At 49.2% G+C, this 19,299-nt stretch overlaps 1 protein-coding gene across 1 annotated transcript in view; it reads left to right on the top strand.

Moving 5' to 3' along the window:
• LOC116985313 (rab effector MyRIP-like) overlaps positions 1-19,299 on the top strand; it is a 128,722-nt gene that overhangs the window by 67,444 nt on the left and 41,979 nt on the right. The window contains exons 4-7 of the mRNA XM_033040022.1: positions 7,522-7,658; positions 11,907-11,981; positions 15,054-15,151; positions 16,544-16,624. Of these exons, the coding sequence (XP_032895913.1) occupies positions 7,522-7,658; positions 11,907-11,981; positions 15,054-15,151; positions 16,544-16,624 (391 nt within the window). The remainder of the gene's footprint in view (positions 1-7,521; positions 7,659-11,906; positions 11,982-15,053; positions 15,152-16,543; positions 16,625-19,299) is intronic.

The following is a 19,299-nucleotide window of genomic DNA, read 5'->3' as shown; positions in this document are numbered from 1 at the left end:
TGGCTGCTGGGATTCTTGGGAGAATCTTATAGTTTTCTAGTTAGTTCGCAGGAAGCATGGTGGGACGGCACAGCTTCCCACCATTGGCGGAGCTTTCTAACATGCGGAGCTACCCAACATTGATCAGTCTGGATGAATATCTTACTGTTTTACTTCGACAATAAAGAAACACCTGGAGTATTGTGTGCAGTTTTGGTCCCCTAATTTGAGGAAGGACATTCTTGCTATTGAGGGAGTGCAGCGTAGGTTTACAAGGTTAATTCCCGGGATGGCGGGACTGTCATATGCTGAGAGAATGCAGCGGCTGGGCTTGTACACTCTGGAGTTTAGAAGGATGAGAGGGGTTCTTATTGAAACATAAGATTCTTAAGGGTTTGGACACGCTAGAGGCAGGAAACATGTTCCCGATGTTGGGGGGAGTCCAGAACCAGGGGCCACACAGTTTAAGAATAAAGGGTAAGCCATTTAGAATGGAGATGAGGAAAAACCTTATCACCCAGAGAGTTGTGAATCTGTGGAATTCTTGGTCTCAGGAGGCCAATTCTCTGGATACTTTCAAGAGAGAGCTAGATGGGGCTCTTAAAGATAGCGGAGTCAGGGGATATGGGGTGAAGGCAGGAACGGGGTGCTGATTGGGGATGATCAGCCATGATCACATTGAATGGCGGTGCTGGCTCGAAGGGCCGAATGGCCTACTCCTGCACCTATTGTCTGTTGTCGATTAAATGTAAATTTGGGTCCAAGTGTGTGTGGGATAGTGTTAGTGTACGGGGTGATCGCTGGTCGGTGCGGACTGGGTGGGCCGAAGGGCCTGTTTGTCCGCTGCATCTCTAAAGTCTAAAGGTCACCCAACCGCCTCCTACATTCCAAGAATAAAAGTCCCAGGCTATCCAACCTCTCTGCCTGTAACTCAAGCCTGCAAGTGCACGTGACATCCTGGTGATTCTCCACTGTAATGTGGATGTCGGACGCTTTCTGCTTGAATGCGGTGAATGTGAGCCGTTAATCTGCCTCCCTCAGCACCAAGCAGCCTCCACACCCACCATCACAATCTCATCAAATGTGGTTTTATTTTTGCAGCTCTCAGATTTGACATCCGCACCGCAATTAGTTTCAGAAGGAACTGCAGATGCTGGTTTAAATTGAAGGTAGATACAAAATGCTGGAGTAACTCAGCGGGACAGGCAGCATCTCTGGAGAGAAGGAATGGGTGACGTTTCGGGTCGAGACCCTTCTTCAGACTAATGTCGGGGGAGATGGCAGGACAGAGATAGAATGTAGTCGGGGACAGTAAGACTGGTGGGAGAACTGGGAAGGGGGAGGTGATGGAGAGAGAGGGAAAGCAAGGGCCATCTGAAGTTAGAGAAGTCAATGTTCATACCGCTGGGGTGGAAGCGGACCAAGCGAAATATGAGGTGCTGTTCTTCCAATTTGCGCTGGCAATGGAGGAGGCCCAGGACAGAAAGGTCAGTGTGGGAATGGGAGGGGATGTAGAAGTGCTGGGCCACCGGGAGATCTGGTAGGTTTAGGCGGACTTGAGCGCTGGTGTTCAGCAAAACGATCGCCGAGCCTGCGCTTGGTCTCGCCGATACACAGGACATCTGGAACAGCGGATACAGTAGATGAGGTTGGAGGAGGTGCAGGTGAACCTCTGCCTCACCTGGAAAGATTGTTTGGGTCCTTGAATGGAGTCGAGGGGGGAGGTAAAGCGACAGGTGTTGCATCTCCTGCGGTTGCAGGGGAAAGTACCTGGGGAGGGGGTGGTTTGGGTGGGAAGGGACGAATTGACCAGGGAGTTGGGGAGGGAACGGTCTCTGCGGAAAGCAGAAAGGGGTGGAGATGGGAAGATGTGGCCAGTGGTGGGATCCCATTGGAGGTGGCGAAAATGTTGGAGGATTATAAGCTGGTAGTTTAGTTTACAGATATAACATGGTAGCAGGCCCTTCAGCCCACCAAGTCTGTGCCATCCCCGCACACTAACACTATCCTACACATACTAGGAACAATTTACAATTTTTATCGAAGCCAATTTAGCTGCAAACCTGTACGTCTTTGGAGTGTGGGAGGTGGAGTTGCCGCCTCACAGCGCGCGAGACCCCGGGTTCGATCACGACTACGGGTGCTGTCTGTACGGAGTTTGTACGTTCTCCCCGTGACCTGCGCGGGTTTTCTCCGAGATCTTCGGTTTCCTCCCACGCTCCAAAGACGTGCAGGTTTGTAGGTTGATTGGCTTCTATAAATTGTCCCGGGTGTGTCGGGCATACCCAGTGTATGTGGTCGGCGCGGACTCGACGGGCCAAAGGGCCTGTTTGCGCGCTGTATCTCTAAACCAAACTGAACTGCCACATAGAAACATAGAAACATAAAAAATAGGTGCAGGAGTAGGCCATTCAGCCCTTCGAGCCAGCACCGCCATTCAATATGATCATGGCTGATCATCCAGAATCCAGTACTCCGTTCCTGCTTTTTCCCATATCCCTCTGACTCCTTTAGCCCAAAGAGCTAAATCTAACTCTTTCTCTTGTAAACATCCAATGAATTGGCCTCCACTGCCTGCTGCGACAGAGAAGTCCACAGATTCAATGGACAATAGACAATAGGTGCAGGAGTAGGCCATTCGGCCCTTCGAGCCAGCACCGCCATTCAATGTGATCATGGCTGATCATACCCAATCAGTACCCGTTCCTGCCTTCTCCCCATACCCCCTGACTCCGCTATCTTTAAGAGCCCTATCTATCTCTCTCTTGAAAGCATCCAGAGAACCGGCCTCCACCGCCCGCAGATAATATCACAGACTCACAACTCTCTGTGAGAAAAAATGTTTCCTCATCTCCGTTCTAAATGGCTTACCCTTTATTCTTAAATTGTGGCCCCTGGTTCTGGACTCCCCAACATCGGGAACATGTTTCCAGCCTCTAGCGTGTCCAAACCCTTAATAATCTTATATGTTTAAATGAGATATCCTCTCATCCTTCAGAGTGAGAGAGTAACTCCACTCCAGAGTGTACAAGCCCAGCTGCTCCATTCTCTCAGCATATGACAGTCCCGCCATCCCGGGAATTAACCAGAGAACCGGCCTCCACTGCCCTCTGAGGCAGAGAATTCCACAGACCCACAACTCTCTGAGTGAAAAATGTTTTCCTCATCTCAGCCCTAAATGGCCGACCCCTTATTCTTAAACTGTGTGTGACCCCTGGTTCTGGACTCTCGCCAACATGGGTAAAGGCACCCAGAGCCATTCGAAGGAGAGCTCTCCGAATCAAAGACATCAAAGAATCAAAGGTTTTAATGCAAATGCTCAATAAATTATTAATGGCCGCTGCTGGCCTAATGTCTTTAAAAGAGGTTTAAACGTGCCCAGGTCTTTCATTCCCAGAAATTGCATTATGCAGGAACATTTTTTTTTCCCCAGTTAAGTATTGATTTTTTTTTCTGATGGAATGGAACATTAAAAGCGGTTTCTAGATCATTCCGGGTGATTCCGGAAACTTCTCCCCCAAACACTTTTCCCTTTCCCGTGTCCGTCACATCCTCAGCGGAGGTCCCACCCGACACCCCGCTGTGTAGTTCAGTTTAGTCTAGAGAAACAGCGCGGAAACAGGCCCTTCGGCCCACCCAGACCGCACCGACCAGCGATATCCCCGCACGCTAACACTATCCTACACACACACACCGAGGCCAATTAACCTACAAACCTTAACGTCTTAGATGTGTGGGAGGAAACTGGAGCACCCGGAGAAAACCCACGCAGGTCACAGGAAGAACGTACAAACTCCGTATCGACAGTATATATATTAGGGGCTAGTGGAATCAAGGGATATGAGGAGAAGGCAGGCACAGGTTATTGATAGGGGACGATCAGCCATGATCACAATGAATGGCGGTGCAGGCTCGAGGGGCCGAATGGCCTCCTCCTGCACCTATTTTCTATGTTTCTATATATATATATATATATATATATATATGTGAGTGTGTGTATATTTGTATATGTACACACACATATATATCACCTATATAGTAATATATATATATAATATATATATATATATATATATATATAAATAACACATACACGCACACACATATATATAAACATCAAAGCCATCTCACACGCTCTTTGTAAAACTGAAGAAGGGTCTCGACCTGAAACGTCGCCCATTTCTTCTCTCCAGAGATGCTGCCTGTCCTGCTGAGTTACTCCAGCATTTTGTGTCTACATACATAAATACATATACATGTGCTGTATTTGTACACACACTATATATGATCCGACAATAATAATGACTAACTTTGCCTGCTGTGTGACAGACTGTAGGTGACCATCTTAACCAACCTGATCTCTCGGTGACTCAGCACTTCAACTCCCCCCTCCCATTCCCAATCTCACCTTTCTGTCCTCCATTGTCAGAGTGAGGCCCAGCAAAAATTGGAGGAACAGGATCTCATATTTCGCTCGGGCAGCTTACACCCCAGCCGTATGAACATTGACTTCTCTAACATCAGATAGCCCTTGCTTTCCCTCTCTCTCCATCCCCTCCCCCTTCCCAGTTCTCCCACCAGTCCTACTGTCCCCGACCACATTCTATCCCTGTCCCGCCCCCTCCCCTGACATCAGTCTGAAGAAGGGTCTCGACCCGAAACGTCGCCCATTCCTTCTCTCCAGAGATGTTGCCCGTCCCGCTGAGTTACTCCAGCATTTTGTGTCTACCTTCGATTTAAACCAGCATCTGCAGTTCCTTCCTACACAATGTAGGTGACCATGTCTGCATGCTGTGTGATTGTAGATTCAAGAGAGTTTATTGTCATGTCCCAGATGGGACACTGAAATTCTTGCTTTGCTTCAGCACAACAGAATATTGTAGGCATAAATAAATACAGAACAGATCAGTGCGACCATATACCATTGAATATATATATACACACATAAATAAGCAGATAAAGTGCAATGGGCTATTAATGATCAGAGTTTTGTTTGAGTTGAGTTTAATAGCCTGATGGCTGTGGGGAAGTAGCTATTCCTGAACCTGGTCGTTGCAGTCTTCAGGCTCCTGTACCTTCTACCTGAGGGTAGTGGGGAGATGAGTGTGTGGCCAGGATGGTGTGGGTCTTTGATGATGCTGCCAGCCTTTTTGAGGCAGCGACTGCGATAGATCCCCTCGATGGTAGGGAGGTCAGAGCCGATGATGGACTGGGCAGTGTTTACTACTTTTTGCAGTCTTTTCCGTTCCGGGGCGGTCAAGTTTCCGAACCAAGCCACGATGCAACCGGTCAGCATGCTCTCTACTGTGCACCTGTAGAAGTTAGAGAGAGTCCTCTTTGACAAACCGACTCTCCGTAATCTTTTCAGGAAGTAGAGGCGCTGATGAGCTTTCTTTATGTAGGGAGTGGATGGGAAAGTAGGAGTAGCACAGAACTAGTGTGAACGGGTGATCGCTGGTCACATGGAATCAGTGGGCCGAAGGGCCTGTTGCCATGCTGTATCTCTAAACTGAACAGGAATATGGGCCAAATGTGGGCAAGTGTGTAGATGGGACATCTGGTGCAAAGTGCAGTAAAACGTTATCCCAGCCGCATAAAATCACGTGAAGGGTTAGTCATAAGGTCAATAGACAGACAATAGGTGCAGGAGTAGGCCATTCGGCCCTTCGAGCCAGCACCGCCATTCAATGTGATCGTGCCTGTTCATCCCCAATCAGTACCCTGTTCCTGCCTTCTCCCCATATCCCCTGACTCCGCTATCTTTAAGAGCCCTATCCAGCTCTCTCTTGAAAGCATCCAGAGAACCTGCCTCCACCGCCCTCTGAGGCAGAGAATTCCACAGACTCACAACTCTCTCTGTGAAAAAGTGTTTCCTCGTCTCCGTTCGAAGGTCATATGTGATAGGAGCAGAATTAGGCCAATTGGCCCATCAAGTCTACTCCGCCATTCAATCATGGCTGATCTATCTCTCCCTCCTAACCCCATTCTCCTGCCTTCTCCCCATAACCCCTGACACCAGTACTAATCAAGAATCTATCTATCTCTGCCTTAAAAATATCCACCGACTTGGCCTCCATAGCCTTCTGTGGCAAAGAATTTCATAGATTCACCGCCCTCTAACTAAAGAAATTCCTCCTCATCTCCTTCCTAAAGGAACGTCCTTTAATTCTGAGGTCCTAGACTCTCCCACTGGTGGAAACATCCTCTCCACATCCACTCTATCCAGACCTTTCACTATTCAGGAAACTTGCCTGCGCTTGGCCCATATCCCTCCAAACCTGTCCTATCCATGTACCTGTCTAACTGTTTCTTAAATGTTGTGAAAGTCCCAGCCTCAACTTCCTCCTTTGGCAGCTCGTTCCATACACCCACCACTCTCTGTGTGAAAACGTTACTCCTCAGACTCCTATTAAATCATATCCCCTTCACCTTGAACCTGTGTTCTCTGGCCCTCGATTCCCCTACTCTGGGCAAGAGACTCTGTGCGTCTATTTCTAGGTGTTGCTATATTCTAGGAATTTCTATTCAGCAGTTTCTAGGACTGTAATTAAACAGCGGGAATTTCATTATTAATCACATTTCACTGCAATTTTCACACAGTGGTGCGAAAGCTAGAATTGCTTTTGCAATCAATGCAATCAATTTGCAATTGGATTGGATGGGCCGAATGGCCTAATTCTACTCCTATTCCTTTTGACCTTATGACCAGAGGACATAGGTTCAAGGTGAAGGGGGGAAAGATTTAATAGGAACCTGAAAGGTAACCTTTTCACACAGAGGGTGGTGGGTGTATGGAACGAGCTGCCAGAGGAGGTAGTTGAGATGAAAGGTGAAGACAAGCCCTTTGGCCCACCGGGTCCACGCCGACCACCAATCAGAAATCATAAGATCATAAGCAATAGTAGAATTAGGCCATTCGGCCCATCAAGTCTACTTCGCCAGTCAATCATGGCTGATCTATCTCTCCCTCCTAACCCCATTCTCCTGCCAAATGCCGGCCTGACCTGCTGAAGTACTCCAGCACTTTGTATCTTTCTTTGGTAAACCAGCATCTGCAGTTGCTTGTGGCGATGTAATGTATTCAGTAGTGGAGGCGCCTCTCTGCAGATGGTTTTGGATCAGTGCAGGAACTATCCCAACGTTTAAGGAACCGTTAGACGGATAGGACAGGTGTGGTGGGATACGGATCAAACGCGGGTAGGTGGGACTTGGCAGTGTTTACAACCTTCTGCAGTCTTTTCTGCAGTCTTTTCCGCTCCTGGGCGCTCAAGTTGCCGAACCAAGCCACAATGCAACCGGTCAGCATGCTCTCTACTGTGCATCTGTAGAAGTTCCACATACCGACTCTCCGTAATCTTCTCAGGAAGTAGAGGCGCTGATGTGCTTTCTTTATAATTGCATCAGTGTTCTCGGACCAGGAGAGATCTTCAGAGATGTGCACGCCCAGGAATTTGAAGCTCTAGTAGTGACCATGTCTGCGTGCCGTGTGACTGTGGGCGGACATGTTTTCTCGCTGGTTTAACTGTTCCCTTGTCTCCGCAGGTTGCTGAGGGCTCAGTCGCTGGAGTGGTACTACAATAACGTGAAGGGTCGCTTCAAACACTTTGGCAGTGCCAAGGTGGTACATACTCTGTACAAGCGCCGCCTCGCTGGCACAGGGAGCCCAGCCAGCACCCTAGGTACCGACCACAACCTCACCTACTGCCTATTGTGTTGTTTGTAGCGAGGAACTGCAGACGCTGGGTTACACCAAATATAGACACAAAGTGCTGGAGTAACTGGAGTAATGCTGGGGGCGGCACAGAGGCGCAGCGGTAGAGTTGCTGCCTCGCAGCGCCAGAGACCCGGGTTCCATTCCGACCACGGGTGCTGTCTGTACGGAGTTTTTCCGTTCTCCCCATTACCCGCGTGGGTTTTCTCCGGGTGCTCCGGTTTCCTCCCACACTCCAAAGACGTGCGGGTTTGTAGATTAATTGGCTTGGTATAAATGTAAATTGTCCCTAGTCTGTTGAGTATGTATGATAGTGTTAATGTGCGGAGATCGCTGGTCGGCGCGGACTCGGTGGGCCGAAGGGCCTGTTTCCGCGCTGTATCTCCAAACTAAACTAAACTCAGCGGGTCAGGCAGCATCTCTGGAGAGAAGGAATGAGTGAGGTTTCGGCCTCAACCCAAAACGTCACCTATCCATGTTCTCCACAGATGCTGCCTGATCCGCTGAGTTACTCCAGCACTCTGTGAAACGTCACCTATCCATGTTCTCCAGAGATGCTGCCTGACCCGCTGAGTTACGCCAGCATTTTGTGCCTATCATGTTATTTTAGATACAGCATGGAAACAGGCCCTTCAGCCCAACTTGCCCACACCGGCCAACATGTCCCAGCTACACTAGTTTCACCTTCCTGCGTTTGGTCCATATCCCTCCAAACCTGTCCTATCCATGTACCAGTCTAGCTATTTCTTAAACGTTGGGATAGTCCCAGCCTCAACTACCTCCTCTGGCAGCTTGTTCCATACACCCTCCACCCTTTTTGTGTGAAAAAGTTACCCCTCAGACTCCTATTAAATCTTTTCCTCTTCACCTTGAACCTGTTCATCTTAAAAGTTCCACACAATCCCACTTTCTCATCCATTCCCTACACACTTGGGGCAATTTACAGAGGAGCCTATTAACCTACAAACCCCGCACGTCTTAGTAGTGTGGGAGGAAACCGGAGCACCTGGCGAATACCCCCTTGGTCAATGGGAGAACATGCAAACTCCACACTGACAGCACCCACAGTCGGGATGGAACTGTGAGGCAGCAACTCTACCCGCTGCCAATATAAACAAAATTATTTTGCAAAATGTACATCTGATCTGATCGAAAAGCCTTCAAACCAAACCGTTTCACTGTACCTCAGTACAGATGACAAGTACAAACCCACACCAAGCCGATGCTGCCTGGATTAGAGGGTGCGTAGGGAAGAACTGCAGATGCTGGTTTAAATCAAAAATAGACACAGAGTGCTGGAGTAACTCAGCGGGTCAGGCAGCATCTGTGGAGAACATGGATAGGTGACGTTTCACAGAGTGCTGGAGTAACTCAGCGGGTCCGGCAGCATCTGTGGAGAACATGGGTAGGTGACGTTTCACAGAGTGCTGGAGTAACTCAGCGGGTCAGGCAGCATCTGCGGAGAGAAGGAACGGGCGACGTTTCGGATATACCTGAAGGACAGTCTGAAGAAGTGTCTTGAACTGAAACGTCGCCTATTCCTTCTCTCCAGAGATGCTGCCCGTCCCGCTGAGTTACTCCAGCATTTTGTGTTTATTTTCGATTTAAACCAGCATCTGCAGTTCTTTCTTAAACTAATTGTGGAAAGGATTGGTTATAATGAGAGAATGGACCACGTCGGATTATTTTCTCTGGAAGATCAGAGGTTGAATGAACCTGATAGGGCAGTGTTTATGGGTGGACGTAATGGCCAAGGTATCAGTTTGAACAATAAATTGTTTATTGTAGATCGAGCTGCCACAGATAGTAGATGTGGACAGGATGTTTCCACTTGTGGGAGAGTCTAGGAACAGAGGTCACAGCCTCAGAATTAAAGGGCGCTCTTTTAGAAAGGAGGTGAGGAGGAATTTCTTTAGTCAGAGGGTGGCGAATCTGTGGAATTCTTTGCCACAGACGGCTGTGGAGGCCAAGTCAATGGATATTTTTAAGGCTGAGATAGATAGATTCTTGATTAGTGCGGGTGTCAGGGGTTATGGGGAGAAGGCAGGAGAATGGGGTTAAGAGCGAGAGATAGATCAGCCATGATTGAATGGCGGAGTAGACTTGATGGACCAATTGGCCCAATTCTGCTCCTATAACTGTGTGAATTATTGTTACATGATGCAGTGAAAAGCTTTTGTTTGCGTGCTATCTGGTCAAATCACACTGTATGAGTGCAAACAAGCCACAGACAAGTACAACAGGTAGGGCGAAAACAAAAATACCAGAGTGCAGAATATCATGTTACAGCGTAGTAGCGTTTGCAGTTCCAGAGAAAAAGTACAATGTCTACAATGAGGTAGGTTGGAAGATTGGGACCCTAGTTATTAAACATAAATACAATCAAGTCAAACTCCAGTCCAATAGGTAGACCAAAGGGGGAAGATACAGTGCAGAATATAGTTCTCAGCATTGTAGCGCATCAGTTCCAGAGACAAAGTCCAATGTCTGCAATGGGGCAGAGGTGAATCGGACAGGACCCCAGCTTATGGAAGGACCGTTCAGAAGCCTGATAACAGAGGGGAAAAAGCTGTTCCTGAGTCTGGAGGTGTGCATTTTCACACTTCTGTACCACTTGTCTGATGGGAGAGGGGAGGAGAGGGAGTGACCAGGGTCGGAAGTTCATGTGATAGGAGCAGAATTAGGCCATTCGGCCCATCAAGTCTGCTCCGCCATTCAATCATGGCTGATCTATCTCTCCCACCTAACCCCATTCTCCTGCCTTCTCCCCATAACCTCTGACACCCGTACTAATCAAGGGTGCGACTGGTCCTTGATGATGCTGCTGGCCTTGCCGTGGCAGCGTGAGGTGTAGATGGAGTAAATAGAAGGGAGGTTGGTTTGTGTGATGGTCTGGGCTGCGTCCACAATTCGCTGCAATTTCTTGGATGGAGCTGTTCCCAACCCGAGCTGTGATGCATCCTGATAAAATGCTTTCTGCTGCGCATCTGTAGGAGTTGGTGAGAGTTGTTGGGGACATGCTGAGCTTCTTAAGCCTTCTAAGGAAGTAGAGGCGTTGTTGTGCTTTCATGGTCGTTGCTTCAATATGGGTGGTCCAGGAGAAGTCGTTGGTGATATTGACTCCTTGGAAATAGTGGCAGCACTGTGGCGCAGCGGTAGAGTTGCTGCCTCACAGCTGCACAGACCCGGGTTCCATCCTAACTACTGGTGCTGCCTGTACGGAGTATGCACTTTCTCCCCGTGAGCTGCGTGAGGTTTTTTTTACGGGATCTCCTGTTTCCTCCCGCGCTCCAAAGATGTACAGCTTTATAGGTTAATTGGCTTCGGTAAAGTTGTAAATTGTCCATAGCGTGTGTAGGTTAGTGTTAGTGTACGGGGTGATCGCTGGCCGGCGCAGACTCAGTGGGCGGAAGGACTTGTTTCTGTGCTGTATCTCCAAACTAAACTCAAATAAACTCAAAGATTTCAGCAATGATGGTCTGTGCTGCGGAGGTTGGCGACATGCTGAACCTCCTTGTAAGGATAGGTGATGTTCCGTGCGTGATGTTCTGTGCGTGATGTTCCGTGCGTGAGGGTCCTTGCGTGAGGGTCCTTGTTGAGGTTGCTCGTGTTGCGTGACTTCCGCCGTGTTTCCTTCATCCATAAGTCTTCCAAATTTTTCTTCCAAATTTGATGACGGACATTCTTGCTATTGAGGGAATGCAGCGTAGGTTCACCAGGTTAATTCCCGGGATGGCGGGACTGTCATATACTGAGAGAATGGAGCGGCTGGGCTTGTACACTCTGGAATTTAGAAGGATGTGAGGGCATCTTATTGAAACATATTAAGATTATTAAGGGATTGGACACGCTAGAAGCAGGAAACATGTTCCCAATGTTGGGGGAGTCCAGAACCAGGGGCCACAGTTTAAGAATAAGGGTAAGCCATTTAGAACGGAGATGAGGAAACACCTTTTCACCCAGAGAGTTGTGAGTCTGTGGAATTCTCTGCATCAGAGGGCGGTGGAGGCCGGTTCTCTGGATACTTTCAAGAGAGAGCTAGATAGGGCTCTTATAGATAGCGGAGTCAGGGGATATGGGGAGAAGGCAGGAACGGGGTACTGATTGTGGATGATCAGCCATGATCACATTGAATGGCAATGCTGGCTCGAAGGGCCGACTGGCCTACTCCTGCACCTATTGTCTATTGTCTGTTGTCTATGTCTTGTCTGTGCAGGAGGGAGCGTTCTTGGCAGCAGCGTGGACTATGAGGAGAGGGTTGGTGGATGCATGGCCTACAGACAGACTGACGGTGAGGCCGCACACAACGCAGGTCCCGGTCGCTGGCTTGTCATCGTCAAGTCAAGTCAAGTCAAGTCAAGTTTATTTGTCACATACACATACGAGATGTGCAGTGAAATGAAAGTGGCAATGCTCGCGGACTTTGTGTAAAAGACAAACAACCAAACAAATTATAAACACAATCATAACACACATATTCTTTTACATAATAAATAATGGAAGGAAAAACGTTCAGTAGAGTTAGTCCCTGGTGAGATAGGCGTTTACAGTCCGAATGGCCTCTGGGAAGAAATTCCTTCTCAACCTCTCCGTTCTCACCGCATGGCAACGGAGGCGTTTGCCTGACAGTAGCAGCTGGAACAGTCCGTTGCAGGGGTGGAAGGGGTCTCTCATGATATTGTTGGCTCTGTAGTTGCACCTCCTGATGTATAGTTCCTGCAGGGGGGCAAGTGAAGTTCCCATAGTGCGTTCGGGCCGAACGCACTACTCTCTGCAGAGCCTTCTTGTCCTTGGCAGAGCAATTCCCAAACCAGATGGTAATGTTCCCGGACAAGATGCTTTCCACCGCCGCTGCGTAGAAGCACTGGAGGATCCTCGGAGACACTCTGAATTTCCTCAATTGCATGAGGTGGTAAAGGCGCTGCCTTGCCTTACTCACGAGTGCTGAGGCGTGTGATGCCCATGTCATATCCTCGGAGATGTGGACTCCCAGATATTTAAAACATTTCACCCTATCCACAGGATCCCCATTTATCCTCAATGGAGTGTACGTCCTCGGATGATGTGCCCTCCTAAAGTCCATGATCAGCTCCTTCGTTTTTTTGATGTTCAAGAGGAGGCTGTTATCCTGGCACCAGAGTGCTAGACCAGCCACCTCCTCCCGGTAGGCCTTCTCATCGTTGTCTGAGATCAGGCCCACCACCACAGTGTCACGTGAATATCCGTCACTGCGGAGACTCCATGCCGTCTGCGGGCACCGCTGGGGTTTTATTAAAACAAGAAACACAACTGATTAAATATTTACTAAGAATAATAATTGCAATACCACCAGAGCACAAAGTAAAATAAATATTCTTAAATATCAAACTGAGAAGTTTATCTCTTCTCTCACCAATTGCCCACAACCCTTCGTCCAAGCCGTCTATTTTAGACAAAACGTTCACACATTGGGAAAGATTAGGAATTAAAAAACTCGGAGATCCTCATGAATTGGGAACTCTTCTCTCATTTCATGAATTACAGTCGAAATATCATCTGAAAGGTAGTCAATATTTTAGACATCTTCAAATACGAGACTTTCTGAAATCATATACCAAAGACACACTAGACGAATGTATGAATAGAAACTCGGATTCAAACTAGTTAATATCATATCTGTATAACACCCTTTTAAATATAGAAACCCCATCGTCAGAAGTAATTGGAAGAGCTTGGGAAGATGAACTTGGCCTAAAAATTTTTAAAGACAGATGGGAGAAAAACCTTCTATATATACACAACTGTTCGATCAACGTTAGGCATTCGTTAAATCAATTTAAAATACAGCACAGATTATTCAAGTCTGAAACATACTGAAAATTAAACAGTTATGTCACCATCCTTGTCAAGGATGCATTCAACCCCCCACAGTGCCCAGCGGTCCCGGAAATCCCCCAGGGCGCTCTAGAGTCCCTCTCTAACACCACCCGGGCGTGGACGTGACCCCCGGAAAAGGGGCAGCAGGCAGCCGGCTCGGGCAGAGCACTCTTCCCACCTGGCCCCGTGACTCGCGGATGGCCAGCTTGGCCAGGCCCAGGAGCAACCCGACCAGGACATCCTCGGCCCTACTACCCCCTCTCCCCGACCTACGCGCAGGGTGTCCAGAGATGAGGGTGGTCCTATAGGCCCCACTGTTAGTGGGGGGAGGGGGGGTGTGTGGTTTACACCTGTCTTGTCCCTCCCCTCTCCCACTGGACAGGTGCAGAGTCAAACGGTCACAGGGTTGTACAGCACGGAAACAGGCCCTTCGGCCCATCTGCAAAGTCACGGCATTTGATCACAGTCGCACAGGGGGGGAAAACAGGCCCTTCGGCCCAACTCATCAATGCTGAGCAAAGTGCCGCAACTACACTAGTTTGCGTTTGGCCCATATCCCTCCAAACCTGTCCTATGCATGTAAGCAAGCAAGCAAGTTTATTTAAGGGGCTGTCCCACTTGGGCGACCTAATTGCCGAGTTTAGAAGAGTTGAAAAAATGACATGTAGAAGACCCCCTTCGACCTCCTTCGACTATGTTGAAGACTAGCTTCGACTAGCTACGGGAAAATTGGACACTGAATAGTGGAGAGTGAAGACGACCAGCATCTTGTTCAGCTGCAACATTACATCCTAACCGATACTCAACACCCTGACTAGTGAAGGCCAATGTTCCCATGTTCCTTGACCACCCTGACTACCTGTGGCGCCACCTTCAGGGAACTATTGTACCTGCACTAGGGTTACCAACTGTCCCATATTAGCCGGGACATCCCGTATATTGGGCTAAATTGGTTTGTCCCGTACCGCCCTTGTCCCGTATTTGACCGCTACTACTCGGGTCGAGGGGACTGTCAGGTCAGAGCGCCGCGTCCGGCCCCGCCTCACCCGTCCCGATGTAGTGCAGCCCATGGAGTGCAGCAGCAGCAGCAGCAGCAGCAGCGCCTCGCCCGTGGCCACGTCGGTCGGTCAGTCGGCAGCCCGGCCAGCTGTCCGATCTTCGGACCTTCGCTTACCGCCGACACCACCACCACCACCCCTCCTTCTCACGGCCGATCATCGGTTCATGAGTTGGATGGGGCGCGCGATGTCTTACGGCCCCCGGACTAAAACTCCTCAGCTGGCCCCGCCGGCTGGGCTTTGTGTGCAGTCCAGCACCCGGGGCCAACTCATCATTCACCCAGCTACGGCCGAGTCGGTCAACTAATTGCCGTGGGGGAACTTGTCCCGTGGTTTGACCTTTTGTCCCTTATTTGGGAGCGAGAACGTTGGCGACCCTAACCTGCGCTCCTAGATCCCCGACTCCGTGGATCAGCGTGGACACTGACTGTTCTTCCCGTTTGTTGAAGGGCACACCCTGAGCGAGACTCTGGCCGTAGCACTGCGGGTGGCTGAGGAGGCGATCGAGGAAGCCATCACCAAGGCGGACTCCTTCAGCGACAGCCTGGTGAGTGTACAGGGACGGGTCGGGGTGAGCAATGGCTCCGCTCACTCAAGCAAACCCACCTCCATGTAGCACAGAAAGTAACCAAAATTCTGGAGAAACTCAGGGGGTGAGGCAGCATCTGTGGAGCGAAGGAATAGGTGACGTTTAGGGTCGAGACCCTTCTATTTTCCATGTTGCACAGCACGGACACAGGCCCTTCAGCCCACACCGGCCAACATGCCCCATCTACACTAGTCCCACCTGCCTGCGCTTGGTCCATATCCCTCCAAACCTGTCTTATCCATGTACCTGTCTAACTGTTCCTTAAAAGTTGGGATAGTCCCAGCCTCAACTACCTCCTCTGGCGTGTGTGTGCGTGTGCGCATGTGCGTGTGTGTATATGTGTGAGTTTATTGTATATGCGTGTGTGTGTGCATGTGTGTATGGATGCGTGTGTGTGCGTGTATATATAGTGTGTGTGCGTGTGTGTGTATATAGTGTATGTGTGTGTGTGCGTGCATGAGTGCGCGTGTGTGTGTGTGTGTGTATATATATATTGTGTATGTATATATTGTGTGCGTGCGTGCATGCGTGTGTGTTCCCCATTCTGGGGAAGAGATTTTGACTGTCGATCGCACTCCTGGCCCCACCCCCCCCCACTCACCCCCAACTTTGGAGCTTAAGGGTAGTCAGAACCTTTTCCCCCAGGGTGGATATGTGTGTGTGTATAAGTGTGTGTATTTGTGTGTCTGTGTGTCTGTGTATGTGTGTGTGTGTGTGTGTGTGTGTGTGTGTGTGTGTGTGTGTGTGTGTGTGTGTGTGTGTATAAGTGTGTGTATTTGTGTGTCTGTGTGTCTGTGTATGTGTGTGTGTGTGTGTGTGTGTATATTGTGTGTGTGTGTGTGTGTGTGTGTGTGTATATTGTGTGTGTGTGTGTATATTGTGTGTGTGTGTGTGTATATTGTGTGTGTGTGATTGTGTATTGTGTGGGTGAAATGTCCACCACTAGAGGGCGCAGCTTTAAGGTGAGAGGGGCAACGTTTAAAGGAGATGTGCGGGGCAGGTTTTTTTTACACAGTGGGTGGTGGGTGCCTAGAACGCGCTGCCAGGGGTGGTGGTGGAGGCAGATACGATAGTGGTGTTTAAGAGGCTTTTGGATCGGCACATGGATATGCAGGGGATGGAGGGACATGAATCACGTGCAGGCAGAGGGGAGTTGGTCTTGGCATCGTGTTCAGTACGGACATTGAGGGCCGAAGGGCCTGTTCCTGTGCTATTCTCCAGGCATGTCCTGCCACCTCCCCCCCCCCCCAGTTCCCATCCTGCACAGTCCTATGTTACTGTTCATGGCGTCGATTGTGGTCGGCGGTGTTTTGTGTTCTGCAGCTAATCTAAACCTCTCTGCTGTCGCAGGAGAAACAGAGTGAGAGTCAGTATCTACAGGAGCACAAGGAGGACCTGATTGAGGAGCTGGCCACCACCATCATGCAGAAGGTGAGTGAGATCCCCCCCACACACTGACCGGTCAGGTAGCTCACTGTCCCCACTGCAAACCCACAGCGAACGACAGCTCATAGAAAGTATTGCCGCTATTCCGTTGTCTCCACACTCCATTTTCAGCTGGAGTGTACATAGCAAATCCCAAGCTATCCCGAGATAGGTCCCAATCCAGACCCGTGGTGATTACGAATTGATGCTGCACTAGCTTGCTTTGAGGCCGATTCGGATTCAAGCCGCTGAGGTTGTTCTCCCGTTCCGACGTCGGAGTTCCATCATTCCGGCTCCGGAGGCCCCGACCACGGGTGAACATCAAAGAACATCATAGTTGGAGGATGACTGAACTTTGGTGCCTTCCCTCACAGTGGGAAACTTTGATTCGGCCGTGTGGAGGGTGTTTATGCTAAAGACTGTCGTCTTCTGTACTTCTCTTTTTATTCATATGGCTGTATGGTGACCACAAATTTCACTGTACCAATTAGACAACAGACAATAGACAATAGGTGCAGGAGTAGGTCATTCGGCCCTTCGAGCCAGCACCGCCATTCAATGTGATCATGGCTGATCATCCCCAATCAGTACCCCGTTCCTGCCTTCTCCCCATATCCCCTGACTCTGCTATTTTTAAAAGCCCTGTCTAGCTCTCTCTTGAAAGCATCCAGAGAACCTGCCTCCACCGCCCTCTGGGGCAGAGAATTCCACAGACTCACCACTCTCTGTGAGATAAATACAATTACACAATACAATACAATTCAATTTATTGTCATTTGGACCCCTTGAGGTCCAAACGAAATGTCGTTTCCTCGTCTCCGTTCTAAATGGCTTATTCCTTATTCTTAAACTGTGGCCCCTGGTTCTGGACTCTCCCAACATCGGGAACATGTTTCCTGCCTCTAGCGTGTAGAAAGCCCTTAACAATCTTATATGTTTCAATGAGATATCCTCTCATCCTTCTAAACTTCAGAGTGTACAAGCCCAGCTGCTCCATTCTCTCAGCATATGATAGTCCCGCCATCCCGGGAATTAACTACGCTGCACTCCCTCAATAGCAAGAATGTCCTTCTTCAAATTAAGGGACCAAAACTGCACACAAAACTCCAGGTATACTTGGTGCTTGTGACATTAAATGCCTCTTGTCTCTTTGCGTATGTTACTTCAACTGGCATAGAGATGCAGGTATTGGCTTACTCGTCCTTGGAATCAAGACTTCAAGAGTTCAAGAGACATTTATTGTCACATGCAACAATTGGTACGATGAGATTTGAGTTACCATACAGCCGCACGAATAAAAATAACACAACGCATGATAGAATTTAACATTAAACATCCCTCACACAGCGGAATCAACGTTTTCCCACTGTGAGGGAAGGCACCAAAGTTCAGTCCTCTTCCCAGACAATCCGGACAGGCTCTGGGTTTGGTTAGATTTAAGGGCCTGTCCCACTTTCACGACCTAATTCACAACCTCTGCCGAGTTTGCCCTTGACTCATACTCGCAGCATGGCCGTCACGAGGTCGTAGGCAGGGCCGGATTTACGTATAAGCTTGGCAAGCTTAAGCTTAGGGCTAGAGGTCTAGGGGGAGCCTCGCAGAGCCGGATTTACCACTAGGCTTCATAGATTGAAGCCTAGGGCCTCGAAAGCTAGGCGGCCTCCGGCCAAGGCAGGATACCTGCCGTTCAACTCTGGGCAGCCCCCCTCTCTATCTCTCTCTCTCTCTCTATCTCTCTCTCTGTCGATCTCCATCTCCATCTCAATCTGGTGGACCATCTTCCTCTAGTCGTGGGGGTGGGGGATTGGGAGGGGCCTCACAAGTGGAACAGCTTAGGGCCTCTCTACATCTAAGTCCGGCCTTGGTCGTAGATAGGCGGTAGGTAGGCCGTGATGCCAGTAGTAGGTACTCGTGGCATCAAGTAGGTCGGGGCGTTTTTTCCAACATGATGAAAAATGTCCACGAGTAATAAAGGTTGTGAATTAGGTCATGAAAGTGGGACAGGCCTTTTGCCACACACGAATAAAAAGAACACAACACACGATAGAATTTAACATTAAACATCCCCCACACAGTGGAAGCAACGTTCCCCACTGTGAGGGAAGGCACCTAAGTTCAGTACTCTTCCTGGGCAATCCGTACAGGCTCTGGGTTTGCTTAGATTTAGGAGGATTGTAAATGGGCTGAATAGATGACACGGATGGCCAAAACCCTGTGTCTACCAAAAAAGGTGCATCTTCTTCCCTCTACTTGTGATGATAAAACAGGTTCTTCACCAGTGTCCCACCCGCTCATCACCAAATTGGCCGGTCAGTTCTGAGAAGACAGATTATTCGTTTGCCTCCCCTGTCACTAGACAATAAACAATATACAATAGACAATGGGTGCAGGAGTAGGCATTTCAGCCCTTTGAGCTAGCACCGCCATTCAATGTGATCATGGCTGATCATCCCCAATCAGTACCCCGTTCCTGCCTTCTCCCCATATCCCTGACTCCGCTATCTTTAAGAGCCCTATCCAGATCTCTCTTGAAAGCATCCAGAGAACCGGCCTCCACCGCCCTCTGAGGCAGAGAATTCCATAGACTCACCACTCTCTGTGAGAAAAAGTGTTTCCTCGTCTCCGTTCGAAATGGCTTACTCCTTATTCTTAAACTGTGTGGCCCTTGGTTCTGGACTCCC

This window comes from Amblyraja radiata, chromosome 2 (genome assembly GCF_010909765.2).
Source record: "Amblyraja radiata isolate CabotCenter1 chromosome 2, sAmbRad1.1.pri, whole genome shotgun sequence".
NCBI classification, from domain to species: Eukaryota; Metazoa; Chordata; class Chondrichthyes; order Rajiformes; family Rajidae; genus Amblyraja; species Amblyraja radiata.
Note: the sequence above shows the minus strand (reverse complement) of the source record. Positions and strands in the feature narration are given on the sequence as shown.